Source organism: Palaemon carinicauda, chromosome 31, assembly GCF_036898095.1.
Source record: "Palaemon carinicauda isolate YSFRI2023 chromosome 31, ASM3689809v2, whole genome shotgun sequence".
In the NCBI taxonomy this organism is placed as follows: domain Eukaryota; kingdom Metazoa; phylum Arthropoda; class Malacostraca; order Decapoda; family Palaemonidae; genus Palaemon; species Palaemon carinicauda.
The window spans coordinates 14,432,131-14,446,732 of NC_090755.1; the positions used below are offsets into that span (position 1 = coordinate 14,432,131).

The 14,602-nt window shown below is 37.3% G+C and overlaps 1 protein-coding gene across 2 annotated transcripts in view; it reads right to left on the reverse strand.

Moving 5' to 3' along the window:
• Positions 1-14,602, reverse strand: part of LOC137624318 (tyrosine-protein phosphatase 10D-like) — a 335,629-nt gene that overhangs the window by 122,614 nt on the left and 198,413 nt on the right. For both annotated transcript variants that reach the window (XR_011040718.1, XM_068354980.1), the window contains exons 15-17: positions 8,936-9,095; positions 8,617-8,789; positions 1,332-1,532 (exon numbers count right to left, since the gene is read on the reverse strand). Coding sequence is in view for 1 of the 2 variants with exons in the window: in XM_068354980.1 (XP_068211081.1) it covers positions 1,332-1,532; positions 8,617-8,789; positions 8,936-9,095 (534 nt within the window). In the remaining variant the exon portion in view is untranslated. The remainder of the gene's footprint in view (positions 1-1,331; positions 1,533-8,616; positions 8,790-8,935; positions 9,096-14,602) is intronic.

The window sequence follows — 14,602 nt, forward strand, 5'->3', positions numbered from 1 at the left end:
TCGAGAACAATGAAGGTGTTCGGACAAAAATACTTCCGACCAATCAGGTATCAGGAACCTTTCCGAGCTAAAAGGGCACCCCTGTGAGTGGGTGCAAATATGCACGGCTATAAAAAATAGACTATAGTTCATGTAGGCCTGGAGTCAAGACCAGCCTGTGAGTTATGGTCTTTATGACCACCCACCTCTACCACCACATAAAATCATAATACAAATAATATAGCTCTAGACATACAATTAAATGTTAACAAAATTTCTTAAAGGAATTCTCAGTGCTGTTATAGACAGGAAGTCTTGTGTGCCGCTAAACTCTTAACTAATAATACTATGATAACTAAATCCCTAAGCTTCGTCATTTGTTGGAGGTAGACAACAATGCATGTTTTTGTGTGTAATATTAACAGAGTTGATTGAATTATAAATCACTTCATACATAATGATTTTTTATGATTATGAGGTCTTCTAGAGGCTTATGGAGATATCTCAAAGGATAGTACTTAGTGATTATGTATAGGCTTTAGTAGGCTGTGTGGTGAGGTGCTAGCTCCCAGATTCTTTAAATATTACACATCTTTTTATGCCCCATGTCATAGTATCCACTCTTTTCCCAGTTTTCCTACAAATATATTCCTTTCTGATAAACAGGTTCTTTCCAATTTTTCCAAGCATCCAAGATACACATGCTTACAGAAATTGGATGGGCAGACTCATTAATTCACTTTCATTACTATCAATATAAAAAGAGATTTCATTAGTTTCAGAGCCAGAATTAATATAAAACTGCACTGAACAATCATGATAAAAAAGATTAAGTCTTAGGCTGTTATAGTTATTTTAAATAAAGTAGAAGCCTTGCAAGAAAATTAGTTATACTCTTTCATTACTTGTGAAAGGTCAAAGTATGCAGTAATTGGCTAAACAAACTTGCTTACTCAATAGTTAAAGCATTGTGATTGGCTTGCATCTACAGATCCAGGAATCTTATTAAACAACTTTTGACCTTGTACACCTTAACTCACAATATGTACTCTATCTCAAACTGTAAGGCTCAAAATCTCTGTAGTTCAAAAGAACTTTTACTTCTTTGTACAGTACATGTCACTAGCGACAAAGAGACTTCACTATGTGCTTTTGCTCACAAAAGAAAGTGTTGCTTCCTTTAACTTTATTCTGATCATAGTGGTGTTTAGACCCCTGTGGCTCTGAGCACCTGCTGTTCCATATCACCCTGTTTCAATAAAATAAATGTACACCACATACTGAATAATAATAGCTTGCTAATCATATATTTCCATTATATTACTACTTAAGCTGTTAAAAAGATGGCTTACCTTAAAAGTATCATAATATCCTTCAGGTTTAGTCCAAGAAAGGTGGATTGCAGTATCGGTTATACGAGTAGCATTTATTTCACTGACAGGTTTTGGGTACAATCTATCTTGCCTTATTAATGGTTGACTAGTTACATCTCCTGATACAGTCCAAGCAGTGATGTTGTACAATTTTCCAGGTACCAGGTCCTCAAATTCTATCTACAAATGATAAGATAAGGTTATGATTAGTCAAAATATATTCGTAGCTGTAATTAGCCCCAGTCATGTCAAGTGCCCTAAAGCATAAAGCAGATCAATGAACAAACAAATGCTATTACCTAAACTTATTCATTTAAAAAACTAAGTTTGCTAACTTATAAAACTTGTCACTAGGTGCAATGCAAACCAATTTTCTTAATCATTTAGCTCTTTTCAAAGATAAACTATAGATATAAGAAGCATTTTCCATCAAAATATAACAACTTATTTTAGTACTTTGTAATTTTCTTAGTTATACAAACTCAAGTCCTTTAAAATAGGTTGTGTCCAGCAGAGTTAGAACAGCTGTTGAAATCATAAATGAGGCAGTTAATAACAGGTGGTGAAAGCAAGTGAGTAGCCCTTCCCACTCTCCTATTAAAGATTCTTAACTTTGACATTCGGCTCAGGAGTGAGAGAAGGGGGGTTGAGGTGAGAAGTTTAACTTTAAAGGATTCAGCTTTGTATAGCTAGGGAAAATACAAATTACTATTAAAATTTGTTATTTGCTTGAATACATATACTGTACAAACCTTTTGTCTTTTAAAATAGGAAGACTCACCTAGAACTGGACTGAACTGACCTGATTAAGGCTTGTTCACATAAAATGTCTTGATCAGCATGCTCCAGGGTTGACAGGCAAATTCTGGCAGGCTTACCTATAAATATTGTCCACACGGTTGAGTCAAGGGAGAGGTGGGCGTGCCCGACGATGCCAGTAGTGTGTTCAGTGCGGTACGGTAAACATGATGCCTACCGTAAAGAAGAGGATATTGTGTAGCATGATAATTGCTTTGTGTGTGATGAAAAGAAGAAAAAGAAGAGAACATGGTGCAAAGAATGGCCCAGTAAAAGAAATGTATATGTTAACATATGTCTGTCTGGGTCGAAGCTCGAGGCATCATTCACCAACACGTTGATTTCGCTACAAGACCCATCAGGCAATATGACGATTTGACTGTCAAGTGTGCCCGTTAGAGGGAAGGTCGACCGATCAAGCCTGGTCGTGTGGACACTCCTTTAGTTCATTTTCTTCCCTGGAATATGCCAGTCTTCCTGGTCCCTTATGGGAATGAGGGAGATGATGCCTGCAACCTCCTATATGCCCATTACAGGGATGAGTAGGCTGATAGGGGTTAACCAGAATTTGGTTATGTACCTGGTACTTTGTTTAAGAAGGCATTTTTCTCTCCCAAAGGGCAGATGCAGACTAGGATAAAATACCTGCTGCATGATAGCCAATGGGTTGGTATTCATTCCACCATCCTTCCCCTTGTGACGGAAGGATAGAGGAGAATTACTTCTTACAAATCCATTCTAATAAGCAAAGTGTTCAGAAATGTAGCTTACCAGCATCAATATCAGATTTAGCAAGTTTAAAGACCTCTCATTAATGGCAGAGGCAAAGGACAGTGACACTGCCATAGAAAGCAGGATAATGCCCTAGAGACTAACCATATAACAAGATCAGCACCCAAGGCTCCTCTCCACCCACGCTAGGACCAGGGTGAGCTACGCAATGGCTGTTGATGACTCGGCAGGTAGACCTATAGGCTCCCCCAAACACCACATCCTTAGCTCACAAGAATGGTGAGGTTGCAGACACTTCAATGTAACTACTGAACTTGAACAGTCCAGCGATCGCCAGGCAGGGTTATTTCCATTAGGCCACCATAGTAGGAATGCTTCAAGGAAAGAAGAAACAGAAGAGCCAGTTCTTCTACCTTTTCTCTAGACTTAATCAAACACTTCGACATAGACAAGATACTCTGTACCCAACATGGGAACTGACTGGCTACGCAACTACCTAAGTAGCCACATCAAGGCCAAAAACAAAGTTGGAGAATATGTGTGTATACTACCTTGAATAGAAGACTGTGAAGGTTATTTGGAGCATCCAAACTCCTCCATCATAAGTTTGATAAATACCCACAACTTTGAGAGCTCTAGTTTGACTCACTCAAGGGTTGAAATAGTTTCATTATATAGTTTTACTAAATCAGAAAAAACAATGTTCTTCGACACCTTTTTCTTGGTTCACCAGGGATAAGAATGAGTCACTGACACTCAAAAACTTTTAGAGATAGCACTACAGCGTCCTCACGGGACACAAAAGACATCTCCTCTTGAGTACTAGCCAATACTTCATGTAGCAAGGGAATGAAGAAGGCCTCGAACATGGGTCACGTGCCGGTAGGTTCTGAGTTTTGGTTACAAATTCAGGAATAAAACTGAGCGACCTTCTAACCTTCAGAACAGGTTAACACAAGATTGCTTGTGCAACTCGCCAACAATGAACATCTCAAAGTCTCACCTGGAGCATGAATAAGAATCTTGAGAACACAGGTCACATCCCACTCTGGGTTCTGAGGTCCAGGGGTGGGCAATATTGCTTGAAATTCTTGGGAGGATCTCTTTGGCAAAGATCAATGAAAAAGTCCATGATCTGCATTAGAAACTCTACTAGAGTACCACTTGACTTGTGGCCATCTGAGAGTAACCAGGTGTGATAATTCCTTGGTTGATCAGCCACTGCATTTTCCCTGGAATGCATCCGAGTGACAGTTCTATGGTGATTCCCTTCTCAAACATTTATCTGTTTATCAATTTGCAAAGAGTTAGGGAGACCTCCATGCTAGTTGATATAAGCTAGTACGGTTATGTTGCTCCTCATCACTACTGAGAGTTTACTCAAATGTTCTTGAAAGGCTTGTTGTATCTCCAAAATGGTGATGCAGATGCATTTCTTCTGCTGACCAACACACCTGACATGACCAGGTCACCAGGCAAGAGCTCTACCCTTCCTTTGACATAATTGAGAACAATTACATGTTGCCAGGTAAGAGCTCTACCCTTCCTTTGACATAATTGAGAACAATTACATGTTGCCAGGTAAGAGCTCTACCCCTCCTTTGACACAACTGAATACAATTACATGTCAGCAGGCAAAAGCTCTACCCCTCCTTTGACACAACTGGGAACTATTACATGTCTGGAGAGAGGGAATTGATAGAACCTACCTCCTCTGGTGTGGTTTAATTTGTCCATTCACCAGCTAAAATTTACCCGTACCTCCTGTCCCACTGGAACAAGATATAATGAGGTATCTCTGGAGACAGACCAGTGATCCTCCAACACCACTGAAGGCATCTCTGGTGGTGATACCTTTGACTCCCTTGAGAATGAGCTTCTCCAGCAAGGAAAGGTGGCTAAGAAGACTTTGCCAATTTTGAGCTGAAAGTTATGTCTGGATAGAATTGTTGTGCGATCGACCTGAGCTTGCTGATGCAATCGCCTGATGGAAAGACTTGCTGATGCTGTCTATCAGCATGGCCCAGATACTTCAAACTCTGCTTGAGAGTGAGGTTTTACTTCACCCAAGTTATCACAATCCCCATATCACAACTAAAGTTGAGAAGGCAATCTTGATCCAGTAGCAATTGCCTTCCTGAGGAGGATAGGATTAATCGATCATCAAGATAAATAAAAGATGTATCATATAAGTGAGAGACAAGCTGCAATCAGCATGAACATGAGCAAACACCTGGAGAGCAGTGTATACAGTAGTCCAAAACAAAGGGGTTTGAAATGGTATATATGCTCTATTGTGGAAAAAGCAGAGATAATAATGAGATAAATGATGAATAGCTACTCTGAAGTATACATTCTTCAGATCCACTAAAAGCATGAAGTCATCTTTGCTGGAACTCAGTATAGTTCATACAATTTTCATCTTGAACCTGATTGCTGTACAAAATGGTTCAAGGGAGAGAGATTGCTGACCGGTCTCCAACTTCCAGTTAACTTATCACCCCCAAAAATTAGACTGTAAAAGCCATGAGATCCATCTCAAATGTCTTTTGAGTGCTATCTTATCCAATATCCCTTTCATCACTACAACAGTGCTAGAACTTTTCAGTGATATAAGAGGATAGATATGAATACTATCAGTCTGCAAGATACGGGCCAGCAGTCCAGAAAAGTTAATACATACCTGTCCCAAATGGCATTTGCTACCAAAGCTCGGCCTTGTTCCTCTACAAGGTAGCCCAATAGCAACAGCAGAAGGAGAAATCCAGCATAAGCAATCTACTCTACCTCTTCTCTGCCACCATGGGCCTTGAAAGGGCTGGTGGAAGACATTGCAGGTGCTCCTGATCAGGGTCTACAGAAGGTTGGTGACCTTCTTGCCCACCAATCCTGCAGTCATGACTGCACCCAAAGATTAGTCACTATATGCTCTTGAAAGGCCACAGCCCTTTCAGGAGACTGCACGAAGGTTATGGAGTCCTACAAAGCAGTTCTCCACTCCTCCTCAGTTGCCAGTACATGACTCATTGCAGGGATGATGTGGACCCCACACAGAAGTGTTCAGAAGCTCCACTGCATAAGAGGCCACGACCTCCACTCGGCACACGGGGATGATTGCAAACAATCATGACCCTAGAAAGAAGCAGTGTGTGGATCCATTCAGTTTAACAAAAACCAGATGTAAAGTCAATCCTCACACGTACGAGTGTTTTGCTTCACACCATAACAATTAACAGCCCGTATTTACTTCCCAAAAGAAAAAGAAAATGAAAAGTTCAATTAAGGGCACAGGCCGCAACAGTGTGTTTGTATTTGATGCGGCCAAAAAAACATAAGTTAAAAGATTTTGACAGGTTGGGGGGGTTCCTTACCATTGCTCCCACCTACCACTTCCTACTTCTTCGCCACTGTCATCTCTAGATTAAGGGGTCGGTTGCCTGATGCACCCTCTCAAATGCCTTCTATCAAAGGCATTTGAAATACTACCGCTAAAGAAGTATTGGGTCCTTTGACTAGCCAGACAGTATTACATTGGATCCCTCTATCTGGCTACAGCTCATTTTGTCTTTGCCTTCTTATACACCGAGTAGTCTGATCTATTCTTACCACATTCTCCTCTGTCCTCATACACCTGACAATACCGAGATTACCATGCAATTCTTCTTTGCTCTAATAACTGCAAAGTAATTGTTTAGTGACTGCTTTCCTCTTAGTAAGGGTAGAACGGACCCTTTAGCTATGGTAAACAGCTCTTCTAGGAGAAGGACACTCCAAAATCAAACCATTATTCTCTGGTCTTGGGTAGTGCCATGGCCTTTCACTGTCTTGGAATAGAGTTCTCTTGCTTGGGGGTACACTAGAGCATGCTGTTCTAGCTTATTTCTCTTCCTCATGTTTTTTCAAGTTTTTTATAGTTTATATGTATAGGATCTAATTTAAAGTTGTTACTGTTCTTGAAATATTTTATTTTGACTATTCTTCTCTTTTAGTTTATTTATTTCTTTTCTTTCCTCACTGGGTCATTTCCAACTAGGGTTAAAGCTTAGCTTGTAATAATAATAATAATAATAATTATAATAATCATCTTTCACCAAAACTTTTCTCTCCATATAATTCTCTGCTCCCTCTCAATCTTCTTCCCCCTAACAAGTTCTTCCCAAGCCCTCCTCACTAGTTCCCCACCATTCATCCTCTACACAAGCCCATGCCATCTTAGTCATGATTAAAATTTACACAGCCTTATCATTATTATCAATGTAACTAGCTAAGCTACAATCCTACTTGGAAAAGTAGGATGTTATAAACCCAAGGGCTCCAACAGAGAAAAATAACCCAGTGAGGAAAGGAAATAAAAAAAAATAAACTAAAATGAGAAGTATAGTAATGAACAAATAAAATGAAATATTTTAAGAATGATAACAACATTAAAACAAATCTTTCATATATAAAGTATAAAAAGACATGTCAGCCAGTTCAACACAAAAACTTTTGTTGCCAGTTTGAAATTTTAGTTATACCTATTCAACTAACCAATTATAAAGATCATTCCACAAATTGGTCATAGCTGGAATAAAACTAATAGAATACTGTGTATTATTGCGCCTCATGATGGAGAAGGCTTAACTTTTAGAATTAACCGCATACCTACAATTACAAACAAGATGGTACTGTCCGGTACATGTTGAAGAAGAAAAATCTTATACAACATGCACAATAAACTAATTGAACGACAATGCCAGAGATTAAAATCTAGATCAGGAATAAGAAATTTAATAGAGCGTAAGTTCCTGTCCAACAAATTAAGATGAGAACAGCAGCTGAAGACTACAAAAGAGAACAATGCTTGAAAGAATTCAAACCCTTATTCAAAATAGATTGATCACCGAAAATCTTACAAGACTTTCTCAATAAGCAAATTTTTGTGCAGTTGAAGAAGACACAGACCTAATGTGTTTCTCAAAATTAAACTTGCTATAGAGATTCTCGTGTAAAAAATAGAATTTTAAGTTATACAGAGTTAAAGAAACATTATCAATGCTGAGATCTGGATGTTGAGGAGCAACCTACTTACAATCATACTTTGAGTTTTGTTAGGATTCAACTTCATGCCCCAAAGCAACAGTACACCTGTACTCATTGTGGCTGAAGACAAAAGGGACGTCTTTGACATGAGAGAAGGCCAGGTTACTCGCCTGCAGTGCTCACCACTTGCTGTTAATTATCTCATTAATGATTTTAACTGCCGTTCAAGCTCTGCTGAAGACATTCCTTATTTCAAAAGACGAAAGGTTTGTATATGCACAAAAACAAACAGTACAAAGAATCTTAAAACTTCTTCTGAAAGTTTGAGGGCTCAAGAAATACATGAACTTTCATGAACCGCACACAACTAGAGAGAATATAAATGAAAGCATTTCCCATTTTGAGCTCATGGCTATTTTCTATCTCTTGTAATTTCTAGAATTTGGTTTGCTCTCTTATTTTCAAACGTATCAATAAAATATAACAGCAATCGCATTGAAATGTGGATGTCTAAACTTTTTTTTACTTACCGGTGTATAACACTTGATAAACACAGGTATAAAATTTCCAACAGTTACAGCATGCAAGCCACATATGTTATGAATGGCAGATCTCACAATGAAAGTGTTTCATACTTTATTTGGCTTCTATATGGGTAATTATCAAAGCCTTAAAATATATCACAATACTACAAAATTAATTAAACACTTGCCTTACGATCAGTATCCTCTGCTAGTTTTTCTTTAACAGGTATAGAAGGATCTGACAACATGAATCTGTATTTGTCAAATTTTGCATCAGCACTTGGAGTTTCTGTGTAGGTTAGAATGAAGGATCTTGTTTCTCTTTCATTAACTATTTGAATGGAAGAAGTGATGACTGGCACTGCAATATAATAGAAATAAGTTAGTTACAGTATAACAATACCAATTACATAGATCCCTTGAAAATGAAAAACTTATGAATTGATGCTTGATGGGATTGTTTAAAATTATTTCATCTAAATAACATTTTTGAGAGCTTTCACTTACTTGTTCTTAATGATAAGGTAACAGTTTCACTTTTTACATTGTGCGCAGTGGTGACTATTTCAAAGTTGTAGAGCTCACCAGGTCTTAGTTCACCAATTAGAACTGTAAGCTTACGTTCAATACCCTCAGTAGCTTGGGTCCCTGAAACTTCTTTTGATTTCTGAAACAGAATTATGTCATTAAATTACATATTGTAAAACTTAATAATTAAGAGTACAGCACTACAGCATTTTAGGATTCTAAAAGGCTTTGCTATTTAATCTTTATTCATATGCACAGAAAAGGTAAAAATATACAAGGTTTTACAATTTAGTAGTATAAAAGATGTTGATTGCACTTCTCAAATCTTCATCTATTATGAATAGCAATACAATAGGTATCTATAATGCTTAAATGTAATTAAATATTTGTCCTATTAGTGTACTTTTATTAGAAAGATACAGTATCGATCTACTATCAGAGATGAAGCACAAGTAAATGAATCTCACGTAAAATACGTGATTCTGACCTAGTTATACTGTTAAATTTATGCTACATGATACAGTAATCATAACAACCGTTTAGACCCATGAAATACATTGTATCGCTTCTCGATGTTCCGATTATGGGAATGCTATCATTAATCGATAGCCTATTGAAAGGAAATCACACTAATTGCCCGTTCGTTTTCCGTGACTGAAAGAAATATGACATCCCCAGACATACAATATGAACTCGACAAATATTAAAACTTTTCTTAATAAAATTCGTATTTAAAATGGATACTGCATATTAAAAATACTACCAAACCAGGATAAATTAATCAATTTTTATGTAAGAAATTATATTATTCCTAAGGAAATATTTTCCCTTTTAGTTTACTATTTCCAATAGCCTTGTGACGTCATTACAGTGAAAAAGCGGTCGTAAAGTCCCACAGTCGTAAATTGCATATGTCATAAGGCGACAGTTGCCTGTATACAGTATCAACATCTAAGGCATACTTACGATGTTTAGATCAAAACAACTTTGGATAACATTGCTAAATTCTTGTTTTCTTTTTTATGATAAAAAGTTACTGATCTCTTAAATCACAGGAAATACCATAGGACTGTATCAAGTTTAGTTTTGAAACATATAGGTTTAGAATTATAAACCCAAGATGTTATATCTCAAGTGTTTAAGGCTTTCATTATAAAAATGCACCTTCAGATAACATGAATAAATTAAATTTGAATGTTATACTGTACAGTATTAGATTTATTAAGGAGCAAGACTGGATCTTTGGCTTAGAATTTTGGAAATTCAAATAATTGTACATTTGGCAGGGTCACATGCCTTACTTAGATAGGCACTGTGCATCACAAGGAACTGGCTATCTTTTGATGAATTTAGCCAATGAATCCTAAATGGATTTAGTCAGACTATGGAAACAGAAAATGACAGAATAGCCGCCAGTGCGGGGTGCTAAGAATCTCCTGGTTCATATATACTAAAGGAAAAGTGAAAATTGATTATTTCATTGATAGAACCATGAATCAGATTGGGAAGTTGCAGCAAGTGGAGAATGAATTTATGAAATATAGTTTGGATATTTTGGCCATAAATGAAACACATAAGGGATTGGTAAAGAAATCTTAGACAAAGGCAATATATATATATCAACTCAGAAAGAACAGATGGAGTTGGAAGAGAAGGGGTAGGAATGATGATACCAAGAGCAGAAAATGCATTAATGGAATAGAGAGCTGTAAATAGTAGATTGTTACTTGCAAAGTTTAAATCAAAGCAGTGCAATATGAGTATTATAGTTTGCTGTGCACCAACATATGATCCCCCTTGTAGAAAAAAAAGATGAATACTATGCAGAACTGCAGAGTGTAAAGGATGAGATCCAAGAGAGAGATGTGAAAATTGTAATTGCTGACTTCAGTGCTAAACTTGGAAGGAATAATTAAGGTATAGAGAATGTGATGGGTGTTGAGGGCCTTAGCAAAGTTGCAAATGAAAATGGAGCACATTTTATAAGTTAGTATTGTTATTGGAGGTACTCTTTTCAAGCACTAGGACATCCACAAATATACACAGGCTTCACCATGTGGCAATTACAAAAATCAAATAGATCTCATAGTCATTAATAAAGAAAGAAGGAGGACTCTGAGAAATGTAAGCAGCTATAGAGGTGCAGATATTGATAGTGATCACCAGCTCCTCATTGCCACACTGAGATTAAAACTGAAAGCACCCAACAGAAATGTAGATAGAATACCTAGGTTTGGTACAACTAAACTTCTAGAAGATGAGCACAGAGAAATATTTGCTATTGAATGTATTAATAAATTTTCAGTCTTAGAGATTTTAAGAGATGAAGAACAGACAATTAATGAAGAATGGTGTGAAATTAAGAACATATATCAGTCAGTTGGTAGTGAGGTTTTGGGACATGCAGTTACAAGGAGGAAACCATGGATGTGTAATGATACTTGGGATACTATAAAAAGGAGACAAAGACAGATATTGCTTGTTGAAAGTTTCCGAGGAAGTAATGAAAATTACATGGAAGAGCATGCTAAGTATTCCAGTAAATAGAGAGTCAAAAGAAAAGCCAGGAATGATTGGAGAAAATATTTAAACATGAAAGCAGATGAGGCTGACAAAGCTATGAATTCAGGGAGTGGCTATGGTGTAAGAATTGCTCATAGAATTATCAATGAAATCTCTACTGGGGCAAATAAGAAGCAGCATATACCCATAAAAAAGAGATGGATCTGTTATAATAACAGAAGATGAAGAAAGGTAAAGTTGGATGGAACACTTTAGTGAGGTCATGAATAGGAGATGTGAAGGGAATAATTTGATTGATATACCTGAAGCTGAGGAAGACCTTGATGTGCCCATGAATGAATTCAGTGTGTTTGAAGTTGAAGCCATCATTAAAAACTCAAGAGATGGACAGGCCCTTGATACAATGGAATAACTGCTAAGATGATTTTTGGCCAAAAATGAAGTAACTCCCAGAATACTTACAAGATTATTCTACAGATTGTGGCATGAAGAGGCAAAACCTGATGAATGGGAGCTAAGTGTGTTGGTGAAAATGGCAAAAAGAGGAGATATGCATGATTGCAATAATTACAGAAGCATCACATTCACGTCAGTTGTCATGAAGATATATAGTATGCTCATTCTAAAGAGACTTGACAGAAAGATTGATGAAAAGCTTGATAGAAGAACAAGAAGGATTTCGAAAAGGTAGAAGTTGTATGGACCAAAATTCATTTTAAGACATGTTGTATAGCAATGTGTAGAACATAGAAATACACTTGATGGAATTTGTGGACTATGAAAAAGCCTTTGATAGTGTGCACCAGTCAATTTTGTGGAGAGTCCTGCATTATTATGGAGTTCCTCTTAAATATGTAAATTTGATCAAGTCTGTTCATAAGCATAGCAAGTGCAAAGTTAATGTTAACGGAGTCCTATCAAAACATATTTTCAGTGAACAGTGGATTACTCCAAGGGAATATGTTGTCACCTATATTGTTTATCCTCCTCATGGATTGTGTTATGCACAGAACAGTTGGGGATGGCAGAGAAGGATTGAACTAGATTGGTAACAGGAAATTAGCGGACCTAGAGTATGCTGATGACGCTGTTCTTATTAGCAAAAACAACCCAGGACTTGCAAAGCTTGCTTACCAGAATACATGAAATATCACATGAGGTTGGGCTCAAGATAAATACAGTAGAAGAAAGACAGAGATGATGAGAATGGAATATGCAATGGAAAATGAAATATCATTGGCAGGAAAAAGGGTTAATGAGATGGATTCACTTGAATAATTGGAGACTATGATTGCTAATATAGGATCTTTAGAATTAGTGTTTAATGAAAGATTGAAAAAAGCAAATCAGACAATGGTTAGGTTAAGTAAAATTTGGAAATCAAATTGCCTGAAATTGCATATAAAAATATATGGATATGATTCGTGGCATGACAATGAAAAAATATCCAACAGATTTTGAAGATTTGAGAACAAAGCCCTCAGACGAATATTACGAGTTAAATGGCAGGACAGGATTAAAAATGAAACTATAAGAGAGATTACTCAAGTGCCATATAGGGATCATGGTGAGGGGTAGATGGAGATGGTTTGGACATGCTCTTTGCACTCGCCAAACTTTCAACTGGGCTCCAGAAGGCGCTAGAAGAGTTGGAAAACCCAGGCCTACATGGCTGAGAACTATGAAGCGTGAAGTAGATGATGAATAGAGAAGCACTGATTTAAAAGCTCAAGAAAGAGACGGCTGGCGAAATCTAACCGAGGCCCTTTGCATCAACAGGTGTAGGAGGAGATAATTATGATGACTTTTTATATATTTATGCAAGTGCATCCAGTCTTGTAACCAACCCTTTTCTGACCTGGGTACCTATCTATTTACTTTTTCTTCAAAAATTCCATGGAAAGCTATTTATTTTAGCATCCCTTGTAATTCCACCAGTTTCTCTAATTTTCTGAGGAATGAATTATCTCTTTTCCTTATATACTATATAGTGTTTATAGATAAATATTGGCTGCATGTCTCTAATGTACAGTATGTTAATTTCTTTGTCTGCTAGTACAGTTGAGTATATACTGTATATTTAAAAGTATGATGTTCTGCTTATGCTGAAAGATGCATAAAGTGTCAGTGATGATAAATAAGTACAAGTATGCCAAAAGCATAATGATGTTGGTCAGGCTTGCTCATGTGTGCACATTTGGTATATGTTGCCTATATAAGTGTCTATGGGAAAGGACATTTTTGGATTTGATGGAAGGGCTCACCACTAATATATGATGATTATGTCTTTATCGTCAACAGTGGTGAGGTAAAATTGTTAAGAGCCCATAATTATACATACTGAATTCTATGCTATCATTCTACAAAAAATTACTTTGATACCCAATTTCTCATAATATGAAATTTTCAAAGAAAAAAAAATGAATCACCTTTTTTCTAATATTGACTGACTTTTGTCATTTAAATATGAAAAGATGGACACAGGCACATAGGAAGGGAACCAGAGGTCCAAGGGTCACAGGCATATGGGCAGAGGTGACAAAAACAGGGGTGAAAGATACAGACGCCAAGCACAAGGGTGACGGGCACAGGGATAAGCAATTTGCCAGTAGTGATGAGCATTGAATTTACAAGCACAGGTTTAATGGCCAAAGGGACTTCTTACACCCAACTTGAGGCTTCAAAACTACTGCTGTGGAAGCCTTCTTTTAGCCCTTTGGCACTGCCCAAACCACAGATGCAAGAGCCTTCTTCACAGCACTCTTGGGCTTTGGGTGCACTGTGGAAATCACAGTTGGGTTTACTAGCACTAGCATCACACTCGCATTCACTGGAGTCAATCAATGGGGACACCAAGGGTAAGGTAGCCTTATCTACAAACTCCCTATAATAAAAAAAAAAAAAACACACACACACCATCGTGGGTCTATCTTCAATTCTTATGGAAGGATGTCACTCATCATTGGAGGTCTGCAAGGAAGAGCTTCCAATACATGTTGGCATGTCGTGAGCACCTCACATTCCAAAAACCCTGAAAAAACTCCCCAATGTAGATTTAACTTCTCCCTGCTCCTAAAGCAAACTCCCATGGACCAAATGAGGTGGATATACCCAGAAGCTTCC